The sequence below is a fragment of the Sinocyclocheilus grahami genome, unplaced genomic scaffold (assembly GCF_001515645.1).
Source record: "Sinocyclocheilus grahami isolate Dianchi unplaced genomic scaffold, SAMN03320097.WGS_v1.1 scaffold527.1, whole genome shotgun sequence".
Lineage (NCBI taxonomy): Eukaryota > Metazoa > Chordata > Actinopteri > Cypriniformes > Cyprinidae > Sinocyclocheilus > Sinocyclocheilus grahami.
The window spans coordinates 39,097-56,764 of NW_015505706.1; the positions used below are offsets into that span (position 1 = coordinate 39,097).

The 17,668-nt window shown below is 34.5% G+C and overlaps 2 protein-coding genes across 2 annotated transcripts in view; one reads left to right on the forward strand and one right to left on the reverse strand.

Annotated features, from left to right (window-relative positions):
- Positions 1-5,734: 5,734 nt before the first annotated feature.
- Positions 5,735-6,688, forward strand: LOC107555196 (2-oxoglutarate receptor 1-like; the record flags this gene model as incomplete). Its single annotated transcript, XM_016237916.1, has 1 exon — positions 5,735-6,688. A coding segment is annotated over one exon (954 nt), but the record flags the coding sequence as incomplete, so codon positions are not given.
- Positions 6,689-12,511: 5,823 nt separating this feature from the next.
- The window catches only part of hs6st3b (heparan sulfate 6-O-sulfotransferase 3b), a 69,957-nt gene continuing 64,800 nt past the window's right edge, over positions 12,512-17,668 (reverse strand). The window contains exon 2 of the mRNA XM_016237927.1: positions 12,512-13,342. Coding sequence (XP_016093413.1) covers positions 12,628-13,342 — 715 coding nt within the window. The 3' untranslated portion in view covers positions 12,512-12,627. The remainder of the gene's footprint in view (positions 13,343-17,668) is intronic.

Genomic DNA, 17,668 nt, shown 5'->3' on the forward strand with positions numbered 1-17,668 from the left:
AATTAAGCACCACAATGAAATTGGAGAGTTGGGGGGGGGGGTACTGCTGTAACCTTACTGTAGTAAAGAATGCAACTTTCACATACATCTAACCGAAAGTAATGGTGCAAATCCATTTCTGACACTTAAAAAAACTGTACGTTCCTAAATGAGCACGGATTTCTAGTATTCACTTGAATTTCTCAGGTAGCCTAATATCTGAGTTGATAGTGTGTAAGTGCTTATCTATAGTGTGTTGTGTGTCATTTGGGATGCAACTTTACTCAAGCATTTGTCCTCAAGTCATATCAAGTAGCCTACTCCTAAAGCAATAAGCCCTGTGAAGCCGTGGTTTACAGAGAATTTATAACAGCTAAGGGGTGTTATTAGGCACAACGTGGACCCCCTTAGCTGTTATAAATTCACTGTAATCCACGGCTTCACAGGGCTTATTGCTTTTATAAAATGGTTATTCCACATACGTAGCAAGGTTTCACAAAGTAAAACAAAGCAAATAAAATGTAATGATGTTAATAAAAACATTATTCTTCAGCCAAACAATTTAGTTCTTCAGAAACTGTTATAATTGCGACCATAGATATGTAAACAACAAACAAACAACAAAGTAGTTGCCGAGCAATATGCAGAAACAAAGAAATGTATGTTGTAGAGTAATTTTCAGCTTCGAACACAACACAACCAATCAGAGTTGACCAGAATTATCCGTTTTATGCCCGCATTGTTCCAATAAACTTTATAACCTGTAAGTTGAACCTTTATAACCTTGTAACTCCACTTGAGCTTGATTTTGGCAAAATGTTAATAATATAATGACACATGCAAGTGTCTGACCATATATAATGCCACAATATAAACTTTGACAAGTGTGTAATTATTAAAAAAAAAAAAAAAAATCCTTTCCTGAAGTTGAAAGTTCTACTGCATAATATATTTTTAACAATCAGAATCATACAGCATCATGATACACTCTATTAGCTATAACTTTTAGATATTAAAGTTTTAGAAGAACAAAATAATTTGCATCAAGTCAGCTGTCACTTTATTTTGGCCCGAGGACCTGTGCTGTCGCACACTTGGCACATCACTTAAGATGGTTCTGCCAAGAAATTAAGCTGCACAACATCTGAAATGTACCTGAATAATATACATGTACAATATTTTCATCTGTTTTCCTACAAGAGAAAGACTGTACATTTTAAATGTGTGTATCTGCTAAAATGAAAAATTGTTCATTATCAGCTAATTATAGTCATAATTAATGGCTAGATCATGCTGGTGCTTCAACATACAGGTATTCTATAAGTGTAATATCTCTGTCCTTTACATTTTTGTAAAATTATTTATTTGTTTATCCATTTGTTGTGTCCAAGTGGCCTAAAAATGCATGACCATGCCATTAGCAGTGCTGCATGATGTGCTGTTCAGGCGATGCTGTGCTCTAAAACATCATCTCAGAGCCGGGCTCACTACGCTAATGATGTACATGTGGGTTATTTGAAAATATAATGTGAATAGCGTGAGCTTCCATGTATGATGTTCACAGGGGTCACAAAGGTGAAGAGAAGGTTCAAATGTTTAATGTAACACATATATTCCCAAAGTCCTACATCACAAATGCAGACTCAGAAAGGAGAGAAATAGGAAAAATAAAATTGACGTTCAGTTTTCATAAAAGTAAATGTCGAAGCAATAAACACCAGCTTAGTTTTTGCCAAGAGTTTACTCAGGATGTACTGTACAAACAAATATAACAAAAGCTTAAAAACTAACCACTGGGAATTTCAATATACGGATAGATAAACTAAGCATAAACAATACTAATTTTGAAAATATGTAGGTTGAAATCAACGTTGTTCAGAAGAAAAAAGTAATTAGCTTCTGCTTAGTGCATCCTTAATTTATATTCTAGTCTTGGTCAAGACCTGTTAGAGTTAGTCTCAGTGCTCTGATAAGAATCTCACATGAACAACACACTTCAGCTTTTTCAGATAATTTGCTCACGAACTCCAGCTTTTGCCTGGAGAGAGCGGACACAGAGTTGCTCAACAGAAAAACACACTAATCTGTCATCATGTCAACCACACAGAAACTCCCGCTAATGAAGTGTCTGTCCTTTCAGAAAGACCCGACGCCAGTGAAATGAAGTAAATCCTTCGCTACAAGATTTTCCTGCAAGATAGAAACCAGTCTTGAAATGCCACAGATCAAAGTGAATGATCTCTTTTCTTAGTGTGTTCTGGAATAATAATAAAAACACCATTGGCTGAAATGAAATGGCTTTTTCTTTCATCTTGTGGTGCATGACTTCCATAAGAAAAGAAAAATCACAAATTAGATCACTTTAATGTTTAAATTGTTTCTCCAACAGCTATGAGATTAAACAAAGAGACAACTTTTTCTTAAGTCTCACATTTTTCTTCTGAGAAAAAGACTCATATGCGTCTCCTCCAGAGATTCACTCAATATTATCTCAAACTGTACTTAAGTCCGAAAGAAATTCAGAGTGCTGTCAGTTTTTGTCATGGGTTTGATTACTAGGGAAGGCAAAAAGTGATCAAATGTGAACTTTAAATGCAATATACGTCTCTTTAAGAGCATCCAAACACATAAATGTAAAAATGTAAATGTATTGTTTTAAAATGAAGGTAGTACAGTATTATATATATTCTAAAACCTTGTCTGCCAAATGAAGTATGGAGACTAATAGCCATCTGGCTTATACTTATACACTGTTGAATGCATCAACACTCAACACCCTCTTAATCATCTCCTGTAATCAACCAGTGGAACATAATATTGCTAATTATTATGTTTTATTAAGGGGAAATCTATTTACTGGTAACTATTTTAACTGTAACAGATTAGTTGTTTTCATTTCATTTATTTATTATTTTATTACTATTATTATCTCTATTTGAAATAAAAATCATAAATTTGAAAAAATATATAATATGTCAGCGTAAGCATTAACTCTCAAACTGTTTTCTTTCCTTTGTTTTTTTTTTTCTGTTTTTTACTATTTTGCTTATAGTTTACTATTTATTTGATTTACTATTTTGCTTATAGTTATAATAATGGATGCTTCTGTCATTTCTTCTTTTTAAAGTCAGCTTTTCTCCAGGTATTGGGAACAATTTGTCTAACTACTGTCAGATCAGGTAGTTCTAGATGACGGATAATGTGATGGGAATAACAGTTGTCTGGAAGTTGGGTTCAGTATGTTCTCAGTAATCAGATTTTAGATTGCTGGAGTTATTTCACTGGTTCAGGAAATGGCAACCACAAGGATATATATGAATATTTTTTTCCCCTTTATTTTATTGTGAGAATGGAGTTTTGAAAATCCTGGTAACTGAGTATTTTTAAAAACTTAATACTGCTCGCCATCTAGTGGTAAAACATGATTAGTGACTGGTGCACAGAAAATATTACTGCAAATGTATTGTTGTCGGTCTGTTTGTTTTTTGACCAATGCATGTTTAGTATTTTCATCTAATGGAAAGATCAACAGGACATGAGATCTTATTCAGGTTACAATGCTCGTACAGATGTTTACATTTACTTGGCATTAGAACGATTTCTGAGGTTCATGTGACACTCAAGACTGGAGTATAGCTGCTGAAAATTCAGCTTTGCCATCAGGAATTAATTATATTTTAAAATATATTCCAATAGAATATTTCACAATACTACTAATTTTACTGTATTTTTTTTACCATTTCACAATTTATTTTTTTAAATGCAGCCTTAGTGAGCATTGAAGACTTCTTTAAAACAAAACATTTCAAAAACATACAAACCCCAGACTTTTAAACAATGGTGAATGACAGTTTGCACTTGTGCTGAGCATCCAAACACAAGCACTCATTTTATACTCTTCATGGGCCTTGTGTCTCACTTACTCTTAATCTGATTTTCAACATTTGTCATTGTAGTCAATAGATATTTTCCAGCTTTTTTTGGTTGTGCGATCTCAATGAGACAAGAGACTCTGCAGGAGAATCTTTGGCTGGATGAGCACACTGATTTCACACAATAAGCAGTTAAGTTTAAGACCTTCTGGCTATTTTTTGGCCTCCTGTTTCCTCATACCTTAGGGTGTGTTTAAGAACTTCCCAGTTTAATCTATAAAACATAAATAAATGGGTGCTTTAACAGTACATGTACTCATGTGTACCTGATTTTTACAAACAAACATACTGTTAGCTGCAGACTGAAACCGTTAGCTGCAGAGTCTCTCTCTGATCTGAACTGCTGACCTTTGATTCAGATTGAGTCATTTTTCCACACAAGCATTGCACATATTTGTCCCAAGTGACATGCATGAAGGTGGGTCTGCATGAAACAATTTTGAGAACTGCATCTTTATGAGTATTCATCTTCCACTCCCAGTGTACTGTATGGGCTATAAAGAGCTCTACTTTCTCGTGAAGTGTTTGAGGAAATGTGAGTGTATTAGGAAGTTTCAGGAAATGTTAAATAGTAACTCAAGGCATAAAGCTCACTTCTGTGATGAAGAAGCTGACTCACTCCACATACATATGTTTCTAGGGAGTGAAGGCAGACAATACAAAAACACAGATGACACTTAATAAGACAACTACATGTCTCTGATTGTCTGGTGACGACTGTGTGGGTCCACGATACTGCATCCATACACACTTAAAGACTGAAAACTATCCTGAGGGGAAAGTGAGGGATCAACAACACTTGGTGAGTTAAAATTCATGTAAAATATCTTATGTTGAAACCTATTGAAATGTGTATGTTAATGGCTGAGACTTTTAAAAAAGAACCATCATTGGCTATATCATTGATTTGTTTGTACATGGTACCATAATATCATGGTTAAATATGGCTCTATATTTATTCGGGTGTTTACTATGGTATCATTGAAAATTTTTTTATTTATTTTGTACCAAATACAGCCACATTTTATTGATAGAACATCAGCTTGTCTTTCTGTTCTGCACTGATTTCTGCTAATAGACTATTTCAACCATGACCGAATCTCTATTTTAGAACAAATATGGTAAGAGGCAGAATCGTTATCACTTGTACAGTACTGCTTCATATTTTTTATTAGTGTCATATTTGTATTATGTATTTTTTTCTGTGTCTTTACGAAATTCATATTCCAATAAAGGCCACTTGTGGGCATTAAGCTGCATTTTTAGCCGGCATTCGTTCACTTGTACTGATCATAATTTTCATTTATGAGTGTTAGACTTTGTGAAGTGTGTGATTCGTGTCTTCACAAATTTAAAATTGCACATTTTGAGCACTGAACAAAATGTCATTCCTGTTGAGTAAATGGTTCAACGACTCATTCATAACACACAAAAGGCACCTCATTGCCATTAACATGCAGAAAGTGCCACTGAACAAATCAGTGAATGAATCTGAATCTTTTTTTTTTATTAAGTGCTGTGTGAATAATAATTAATTATCCAAAACATTATATATCAAATTATATTACTATCTGATACCGTCAATGCATCAATGTACCATGATAACTGCATTGTGTGTTTTTAAGTTTTTATTTCATGTTCTATATTTTTCAATTATATACTTATATACAGTATACTGTGATAAAAGGCTACCTTTATTCATTAAATAAACAAGATAAATTTACATTTTCAGTGTAAAAAATTGTCACTTCTCTGTATTAGTCCTCAAGAAGCAAGAGAAAGCAATGGCGGGTCTGGAAACGAATTCAACTGGCTGTCTTCCAATTGATGACTACATAAAGGCTTATTATCTGCCAGTGATGTACAGCATAATTTCTGTAGTTGGACTTGTGGGAAACTTCCTGGTGATCATCATTTACCTGGCAAAACTCAGGCCTTGGAAGAGCAGCAGCATTATAATGGTGAACCTGGCAGTAGCTGATCTGCTGTATGCGTTGAGTTTACCTGTGCTGGTCCAGTTTTACGTAACTACACACTGGAACTTGGGAGAGTTAATGTGCCGTTTCATCCGCTTCTGCTTCTACTACAACCTCTATGGCAGTATTCTCTTCCTAACCTGCCTCAGCATCTTCCGTTACGTCGCAGTGGTGCACCCGCTGAAGGCTGCTGAGATCAGGAGGAAAAGATGGGCCATCTTGGCTTGTCTGGCAGTCTGGGCCATTTCCTTGATGGAGATCGGCCCGATGCTGGGGATGATTACTGTACAGCAGAAGGACAACATGACAAAATGCCTTGACTTCGCCAGTAATGATCCACAGGTGGTGTGGTGGTACGGTTGGATACTCACAGTGTTTGGATATGTGTTGCCATTGCTGGTGGTGTGCTGGAGCTACACTCACATTGCAGGCTCTCTGGGCAGCAGCATATCCAGAAACAGGCCGAGTCGTTCCCGAGTTCGCATGCTGTCCATTCTGATTCTGGTCGTGTTTGTGCTGTGCTTCTTGCCATACCATATCATGCGTTTACTGAGGGTGGATAGCCTGCGCAGACCTGGCGTGTCATGCATGCAGAGGAGAGGCATCCATGCAGCATACATATTGTCACGACCCCTGGCTGGCCTCAACACTTTCTTCAACCTAGCACTGTATACACTGGCAGGAGACAAATTTCAGCAGGCTTTCTGGAGCTTTGTGCACAGGAAGGAGCGCACAAGCAGCACTATATTTGTAATCCACTCTCCAAACAACATGCCAAAGAAAGACCTCATGAGGATCTGATACATTAAGTGTCTATATATTATAAAGTGCGTGAATACTGCATATGCACTGTATATAGACACTATAAAGAAGTTTGGGGTTGGTAAGATTTTTTGAATGGTTTTTGAATGAAGCCTCTTATGCTCACAAAGGCTGCATTTATTTGATACTGTAAAACAGGAATATTGTGCAATTTTAAAACTTTTTTATTTTAATATATTTTTAAATGTAATTTATTCCCAGTCATGGCAAAGCTGAATTCCAGTCACATAATGCTTTAAATATAATTTGAATATGCTGATTTGGACACATTTATTGTAATTACCAATTTACCTTTATATTTGTGTGAAAATGATGATAGATTTTTTTTCAAGATTATTTGAAGATTGGCAAGTTCAAAAGAACAACATTTATTTTAAAACTAAATGTTATAACGATAATGATGTAATGATGTTTGTAACATTATCAATGTCTTTACTGTCACTTTTAATCAATTTAATTTTTTACATTTTTTTGAAAATAAAAATCTTACCGACCCCAAACTTTGAACAGTTGTGTATATATGTATATTAATGCTAGTATCATTTTACAGACTTGTACAAAATGTAAAATAGAGGGTAATAGCATTTTAACTACTGTATTCTGTATTACTGCTGCTACTGTGAACATTATTAAAAAAAAGTTCAAATGAATTAGTGTCAAACAATTATTAAGGTAATGTAAAATATTATTATATATATTAACTATATATATCTAAATTATAAAAAAAAGTATTAAACACACACACACACACACACACACACACATATATATATATATATATATATATATATATATATATATATATATATAGGCCCAAGGAAAAAATTATTTAAAGTTACAAAAAAAATTATGTATGTTTTATTTGAGACATTTCATCTAGAAATGATTCTGGGTCATTTGGGTCAGATGCTTTTGTATTCATTTAAAACGTTTCTCCACTCATCCATGAGGCTTCATCCAGTCTTGGAAAATCTTAGTCTCCAGCTATTTCAATCCCAGAAGTACTACAGTAGACATTAGACAGACTATTACATTACAATAAGGAAGCATTAGTATAAGTGGCCTGACATTCCTTCAGCTCAGTCAGTTTTCAGCAATCAACAATGAGCATTGCTCTTTCCTCCACTGTAATGTTTGTGAGGACTGTCAAAACATGGTAAATCAGCTCGTTTAGGAGAAATCATCTACTTTTCCACAACAAATACAGTACACACCATCACTGACAGAACACTGGTGTCGAAATGAACAAAGCATATCCTTTGTGCACAAGCATCTGCTGACCAATGTTGTTTGTTCAGTTCATCATATCAGTCGAGTTGATTCAATTATTCATTCATATTTACACAATTGGACACACTTGTAACCTATACTCACATACTGAAGAGATTCATATGGATGATAAATAGTAGTATATTGTTTCTCATTTATGACAAAAATAAAAATATCTCAAACAGGAAGTTTGAAACTGTGATTTAAATGTAGGTTGCTAACAAGATAACAGTCAAGCACAAACCCATTTCCTTGGTGTAGTTTGGATTTGGCAACTTGTTAGCAACAAGGTTCTTTTAAAGCACACAATAGTTTCAAAATTCCTATATATGTATGTTATGTTGTAAAATGAAAAGTGGACTTTAACACTGACTTTAATCATAAAAAAGCCATAGAAATATTCCTTAAGCAATGGCAAATAGCCTAATTAGCAAATTGATGTTGTGACTGAACAGCTCTATTGTGCTCTCCTGTGCATATCCTCCTGAGACCCAGCTATGGAGTTTTTGCCTCTGTAGTGGACATTATATTTTAGTGAATTTCTCTGAGACATTACATGTCACAGTTTTAAGTCTGGATGTCCTGTACAGAGCACATCCAGGGCTTTCCAGATATACCAAATGATTGGATGTTTCACCATCACCACTCCCTCTCCTTGGTTTTTAAAAATGGCTGATATTAATTTAGTGATAAAATTGTACATCCTTATGGAAATATGATAATATTTTGTCATTATAATTTAAATCAGATTCATTTTCTAATTGTTTGTCATAAATCAACATCTCAGGAAAATGTTATGGGGTTTCAAATCAAAATATGACTTCCTGTTATGAAACAGGACATATTTTCATACATGTCCACTGTAGAGGACACCAGGACTAAAAGCATGTTTATTATACATTTTGGGAGACAAAAGAATTGGATAGGAAAACAAATTATATATCAATATTCTTATTAAATATTAGATATTATTAAGAAAATCTGGCCAATTACTACTCCCATTATTACACTTCTTTTTTCAACATGCTGTCCCAACAGCACTTTAATATGCAAATTAGATACAGTGTATAGATAACATTGTGCTTAATGGGAAAACCAGTTTATGGAATTTTTACACACATATTGCATAAAGCAAAATGGTATATCAAATCATTTTGTTATATATTATATAACATAGTTGAGAACCATCCTTAAACAAAGTTAGTTATAAAAAAAATCCTGAAACCTAAAAATGTATTGGTGATTTAAAAAAAATTCCCATTGTTTTTGCCTTTTCATGTCTACTCTTGTCATTTTATTTTTAGAAAAACTGAGTCCTGGTGTCCTCTACAGAGGACATAGCATAACTTATGAATAAAATATAATTTTTCAAAAATGTTATTTTACCTTTTTTTTTTTCTTATGCTCTAAACAATGTAATGACATGAAAAAATATTAAATTCACAAAGCTTTTTATTTCTGGTATATGGTGATGGTTAAAGGAAATCTAACTCGCAATAGCAATGGCAAAGTTCATCTGTTAATACTGCACGCTAATTATTGACGTTGTTGGCATAACAAACATTAAAATCATTTTTATTTCCTGTTATCACACAGTAACCAAAATAAAAATAAAAATATCTACACCAAAACCATACTCTGGCACTAATGCAGGTGTCTTTTTTACTCTACTTTTTTCTACTTTGTTACTTGACAAAGACATAATCTTTCACTGAAAAAGCTATTTCAAGTGTTCTGAAAATTATATTTCTGACAACTGGACAATTTCTGTCACTAAGGACATAATCAGGATATGTCATTTAGACCATGAGATGGAAAATGGTTTTCAGGTAACCGGTGGATGAATAAGTCATGGTCTTATAACATGACGTCTTTTCACGCTAAATTACCAGAAATGTGTCATTGTGGAATGTAATTTTGTAGTGCAGGTTGATGACCTTTCTGTAGCAGGTCACTCCAACTGTTTCTTATAAAGGTGTGCTAAATAATGTAGAAAAGAGTTTTTGAGTAACCAGCTCCATTTTAGACATACCCAAAAATCACATGTGTATTCGTTACCCATGATTAAGATATTCTACAACCAATAGTACTGTGGTGAAATGAGTTGGCTGTTCAGATAGTGGGGACCACCATTGTATAGAATAAAACAGCTTTTTTTAGGAGTCATCCTCTCTTGTAAGTGGACATTATTTAAAACATGCGGGAAAAAATAGCTAAGCTGTATAACTTTCTAAAAAGGTAAATACTTCAATGGAATGTAAAATGATTTAAATAAAATTAGTCAATTAGTCAAAAATCTGAACAGTGCAGTTGTTTGTGTTAAGATCAAAACACATTTTATGAGCAAACAATGCAATTTTCGAGTGGGTTTAATGCATTTCGTATTGGATTCATCCTGTGTACAAATATTCCTAAAGTCTTTATACAGCTCCATTGCAGGTCAAATGTGAACTAATGAGACAGGCAATTGAACTTTGAACAACCGTGTGCAATCATTTGTCTCAATTTGTATTTATTTTTTGAATTCTCTTTCACCTTTAGGGGGCGTAAGTGTTCTCACATTCCAACTGTGCTATTTTTAACTTTTTTGCATTCATTATATACATAATCTCTCAAGTCATAAGCATTGTGTTGTAATTTATTAAAATTTGGCTTAGTGAGTTGTATGGGTTTTGTTTGTCTGTTTTGTTTAAACTTTCATTTGCATTGCATTTTATTTCATTTTTTAAATGTTCATCTTGTGCAACTCATACTCCAATAAATAATACTTGACAAAAACAATGAAGAAAAAACATTTTAAATATAATATAGTGTTTACAGTAGCAACTGTAACATTTATCTGCTACTGTGTCACAGATGAGGCTCTTGTTGTGACGGAATCTGCTAACCCTGAATTGTACAACGTATCATTGAGAAACTACTAGAGACTAGAGATTCTCAGTACAAACTGTCTCCATGCTGCAAGCTTGCTTCTTTTTTTAAAAGAGAGAGAGAGAGTCTACTGAGAATCTTTACTGGCAACAGGCCTGAGCATTAAAAACTTGTCAACATTTTACTCCATTCACTGCCTAGCTGATTTTGAATGTAAGAGCACATCTTGAGTGTGCACCCTTCACATTTCCAGGGCTGTAGCTTTATATAATTCTGTGGTGTAGGGTTTGTTGACCCTTCACAAAGATGTTGGAGGTTGCTTGGCGAATGAGCACAGATCCTCCTTTTTCAGTCTATATACATCGCAGCCTCGATTACATCGCAAAGAAATCAGCAGAAATCTTGAATAAACCACACTGCAAAAATCATTTTCTTAATCAGTATTTTTGCCATGTTTTACAGTAAAAATATTGAAAAACTAAATCTGAGTGCTAAATGAGTAATTGTAATGTAAAAATGTTAATTACTGAAAAGCTGGATCTGTACTTGCACTGTGCACAACGACAAAGCTGAATTAATCTAATCTAATAAGTTTTGTGCAAAGCAAAATATTAACACTTCTCAGAGAATATTCACCACTGTTCAAATGTTTGGGGTCAGCAAGTTTTAAGAAATGAATACTTTTATTCAGCAATGACCCAATAAATGAATCAAAAGTGACATTTAAATTGTTACAAAAATGTCTATTTCAAATAAATGCTGTTCTTTTGAACTTTATTGAAATTAAAGAATTCTGAAAAAAATATCACAGTTTACACAAAAATATTAAGCAGCACAATTGTTTTCAACATTAATAATAATAGGACATGTTTCTTAAGCACCAAATCACCTATTAGATTGGAGTAATGGCTGTTGAAATTCAGCTTTTACAGGAATATATTTAAATAGAAAACAATTATTTTAAATTGCAATGTTATTTCACAAAATTACTGCTTTTACTGCAGTTTGGAACAAATTGATTGATGACAGCCTTTAAAAAACATTCTAAAAAAAGTACCAACCCAAAATTTTGAACAGTTATTGTATCTTCAAATACAAGTCTCACCTTTGATTTTACTTCTCAAGTTTAATTGTGTGTGTGTGTGTGTGTGTGTGTGTGTGTGTGTGTGCATTTTTGTGACAAATGAGGACATAAATTTGTATAATGACAAAGGTATAACATAGGTATTACAAGGAGAAGGTGACTTTTCAGGACATTACCCCATGTCCCCACTTTTCAAAACGCTTATAAATCACACAGAATGGAGTGTATTGAAAATCTGAAATAGCACAAAGTTTCCTGTAAGGGGTAGGTTTAGGGGAATATAGAATATACGGTCTGTACAGTATAAAAACCATTACGCCTATGGGATGTCCCCACTTTCACAAAAACAAACCTGTGTGTGTGTGTGTGTGTGTGTTGATTTAAGCAGTAAAACTATTTTTTAATGTTTAAAACTAAAAAAGTAGGGTAAGAAAAATAAATGTAACTCAAAATATACTTTTTGAAAATAAGCCTAAATTAATTAAAATGTTGCTTCTTATGTAATTAAAAAAAAATTCCTGGAAAAAAGGGCAAAAAATAATGCTCAAGGCAATGATTTTTTTTGCAGTGCATCAGGCTTCATGACAAAAGAAAAAAACTCTAAACTGAAAGACAGAGCCCAAAATGTGACCTATACTCTTCCTCAAATGAGCCATTACGTTCTCTGTGTCCTAGTGCATGTTGCCAAGAGGTATCACCAATGGACCACTTGGCTGGCATAGTCCTCAGTTGTGGTGACCTGAGGTTGGTTTTCCACACTGGGCTGTTTGTTCTGGTTGACTCTGCGCTCCCTGAGCCAGCGTCTCTCTTCTCGCCTCTTCAATCTCTCCTCCTGCCGCTCACGCTGGTGGATGAACTGGTATCTCTGCAGGAAAAGTTCCTTGGCGAACTCGTACAACTGCATATCCAGGAAATTTAGTTGCTCAATGTGTCTGCGCATGTCGTCACGCAGCTCCACATTGGCGGCACGCGTGCTGTTGATCTGCGTGAAGGCGGAAATGAACCGCAGACGGAAAGTGCGCTCGAACAGGTACTGCGTCTTGCGCTGGAACTCCGTCAGGCCGTAGAAGGCCATGTTCTTCAGGTTACTCTTGGCGCTGGCCAAGAGAATGGGGTTGCGCTCGCTCTCGTTCATGGTGGAGAGGTTGTAGCAGCCCACCAGGCTGAGATCGGCCAGCATGCGCACCTGTCGGTTGTTGGCCAGGTTTGAAGGGCAGTTCATGAACTCGTGCAGCGTGACCCCCGACCAGTCGTCTCCGTTATAGCAGGTGGGCAGCTCGTCCTGTGTGGGCGACCGGCCGTCACACATGTGAAGGGAAGTCTTCCAGGTGGCACCACGCTGCACGTGCTTCCATTCGCTCAGGTAACGTGACACAGGGTCTCGGAGCATGGTGATGTAGTAGAAGTTCCTGAAATAAAAATTACAGTTACTTAAAAAAAATCTTTTTACTTTCTCTTTTTACTCACCCTCATGTTGTTCCAAACCCATAAGACCCCTGTTCATCTTCAGAACACAAATTAAGATATGGTTGATGAAATCCGAGAGCTCTCTGACCCTCCCATAGACAGCAAGTGTACTACCACGATCAAGGCACAGAAAGGTTGTAAGAATTGTTAAATTGTTAAAATGGTCCATGTGACATCAGTGTTTCAACTGTAATTTTTGCCATTTTGGAGAGTATCACGATGCATGCGCGTACTTTGATCTGAACGTAAACAACGTATGCACATGGTGCTGCTGACGTTGAACATGCATGCGCTGTGCCTTGTTTACATTCAGATCAAAGCATGCGCACATGTCGTGATACTCTCCAAAATGGCGCCAGAATGACGCGGAGGAGACAAATTGTTGAATAAAGTCATTAAAAGTATTCTCATAGCTTCTTAAAATTAAGGTTGAATCACTGATGTCACATGGATTGTTTTAACGATGTCCTCACTATATTTCTGTGCCTTGATCGTGGTAGTACCCTTGCGGTCTATGCAGGGTCAAAAAGCTCTGGGATTATATAAAAAAATATCTTAATTTGTGTTCCAAAGAGGAACGAAGGTCTTACGGGTTTGAAACGACACGAAGGTGAGTAATTAATGACAGAATTTTCATTTTTGGTGAACTATCCCTTTAAGTAATGTTAACCACAGGCCTTAGCTTACTCATAGTAAACTCACATCCTTGTGGTGTTTTAAGTCCTTATATAGCAACTCTTTTAAATCTTATTATTAATTTAACTGGTAATTTATGTTATAGTACAAAACATGAAAGTCTCTTCTAGTAATGTTAAATAACCACATTTACTCACATTTAGTAATGTTAACCACTTACTTATTTTACTCACAAACTGAGAGTAAAAACACGCAGAATGGTGTTTACTAAATGATCAAGTGAAACATAACACTTAACTAATATGCTAAAACTGTGAATGAATCTGCAGAATTTATAAAGGTAAACATGGTAATGTGTCTCCTAATTGACTAACTGCTAATTAAAAACATACTTTCTTAATACATTGCAAAGTACAATTTGTCAAGCATGTAAACTAACATCCTTGTGCTTTGAAGTCCTTGTTAGTAATTTATTTAATAATTTATGTTATGGAACAAAATGTAAAAGTCTCTTTGAGTAAAGTTAATTTACTTATAAATTAAAAAACATTTTATGAGTAAAGATTGTGACTACAGAATGGAGGTAAACATGGTAAAATGTGTCTCACATCCTTGTGGGGCTTAAAGAATAACAAAAACAAATGTTTTTTTCAAGTAATGTGAACCACAGACCTTATTTTGCTCATAACTGAAAACTAAAATAGCAAAATAAGTAAAAAACTACACTAAAAACCCATGGGAAATTCTAGACGGAACCCATGGAGAATTAGCCTTTCTGGTGAGCAAATTAGCATAATGACTGAACAGCTCTATTCTGTGGAGCTTTATGTGTTATTTTTTCTCATAAAATCCTGTTATAACCATGATGAACTTATCAACCTGTCATCTAGCTTCCACATTTCAGTCATACAATGTAATCCACCAACACTTTCAGCACAGAGCGGCTGCAAAACAGAACATATTTTTTTACACACATCACTGCGTCTCTTACAAAGAAAGACCATCTTCTCAATCCTTGTAAGCTGGAGGACAGACACAGAAGAGTGAAAAACTGATACATGTTTCAATTCATCCGTCCTCAGCAGTGCACCATGGAGGAGGATTAAAATTCAAGAACAAAAACTGTGTGCATGTCTTTTTCAGTGCGTAACTTAAGTCAAAATTTTATGTAAGCTAAACATTGTTCATTTTTGTTTTTCCAATAGCGTATACTTACATAGCGTAGCACTTAATGGCTGAGAAAATCTTTTTATTAGTTAAAACAGAATTTCCTTTTCAATCCATTTTTACAGAGACCCGCACTTAAAAATTTTGACCTATTATCCTATTAAATCTTAGCTACATTGTTCCAAATTGTTTCTTTATTTCAACTTATTTATATTACAGTTACAATGTATCTAACATAAGGGAACTAATTAGTACAATGTGGACACTGTTTACATAAAACGAGGGAACAAATTGATAAAATGAGGCCACCATTGAACTAAAACAAGGGAACAAATTAATAAAATGTATTGATTTTTTCCCCTGCATGTCACGTGCGGGGCTTTATATATATTTTACTGTAACTTGTTTGTATTTCCAGGTGAGAGAATACTATGCATTTTGGGAATCATGTCACAGTACACACCAGAAGGGAGCCAGTGAAAATCCAAATTTAATAAAATGATGCCTATTGATTACTATAATCCAATAGTCCATATGGATTCTGATTAAAGATTATAAAGACAAAGAATTTCTTCATTTGAAATGACTCACTATAACAGTAATCAATTTTTATTTGTTCAATTTGTCTATCTGTTACAGTATCTATTAACAGAAGTTACAGCTGTATCTGATTCTGTAAAGAACAGTCGAAGATACATCTACATTCACAGTCAATTAGATTGTCAGCCCTTGTACATTAATCACAACTGTGATCGGTTGTGCTTACGTTTGAAAAACACGTGATGGAACAGATGCCACCACAGTGTTATTAGCAGCAGGCCGATGCGTTAATGAAGAGAGAGGAACCAGGCACAGTCATGGTCTGATGGAGAATGGGACTGAAGCAGGTGGCGACCGCCTCTGTGCTGGAAGAATAGTGAATGAGGCAGTGCTGATGTTCCCCCAGAGAGGACAGACGTCCAGGATAGAGAATAATACAGCCTCTCTCTCACCTTCTCTGACTCCTGAAGCTTTCAAGGGCTTTGACTGTATTGTACATCTGACAAGATAGTTTCTGTTTTCTAGTAATTGGGGATTGATTTAGAGTTACACTATGTAATTTTTGGCTCTTAAAATCAATATATTAAGCTGTTGTTTAATAATGTAACAAAAGTTTACATTACAAGTCATTAACATTTGCCATAACAATTACTAGTCTGATAAGCTTAAATGTTATATAATGAACTCACGTTACCTGTTAAACGCTATGCAGGGAAGGAGAGCAGAGGCCATTTTTTAATCGATATCAATGGATGAGATGTTTTAATAATGTGATTGGTTACTATGGCACACATGATCTAAGCTGGCTGTTATGCTTTCTCCAATGGTAGAGCTGCCTTGGTATAATAAGACTATCTCTGATCTTTTTCTGTTGACTGATATGATATGACATGGCCTGCATTGGCAAATGACGTAAGTACTGTATGCAGTTTCATTCAAAAATCCATGCGGATCATTCTTAAATATACAGTAAATCCTTATTATACACTGAAAGTGTATCTGGGTAAAGTAAAGATGTGGTTTGGAAGATGGACTCTTTTTGCAATCTCTCTTTAATAACATTTTGGGTTTTATTTATTTATTAAAAATTTGTAGATTTAATACCAGTCTATGCTATTCAGTCCAGGATAGCTTTAACCCAGTGTATTTCAGTATTCATTTTATACTATTGTAGAATGTATTAATTGATGTCACTTGAATGAGCTATTATTGCTATATTTTCAGTTTCCAGTTTAGAAATTTTATTGTGCTTTTGTCATTTTATTTATATTATATTTTTATTTTATTTTTAATTCTATTTCTATACCTTAAATGTATTCCTATCAGTTTTAGTTGTAGTAATTTTAGTCCTTCAACTTAAACTTACTTAGTTGTTAGTTGTCAAGGCAACATTTAACATTTTTTAAGTTTAATTAAGTTTAGGTTTTTAATCTAACATTTATATTTTATTTCAGCTTTTATTTTAATTAACAAAAACGATAACAATAACAACACTGATTTAGCCCATTTGAAGAGTTTAAGTCTGTGTGAACTGGTTGTGACCGACCGTCATGATAGCAGAGGGGAAGCAAATATTCAGATTTTGACAAAACAATTGACATAAAAGATTAACTTGCACAGATTAAGTGTTCACCACGACACAAGGTGCACTATTGATGAAAACAATTTAAAAAATCTATTTTTTGACGTCTTCTGGACTTTAATGGTGAAACAAGTCCCCCATCCGTCCAATTTTCCTTTGTACAGACAAACAGGATATCCCAAATTCACACCTCTTGTTGAACTTTTTAAGAAAAATAAATAAATTACATTTGTAGTCATATTTAATCTGCGACTGGAGAAAGTATATATATATATATATATATATATATATATATATATATATATATATATATATATATATATATATATATATATGTATATGT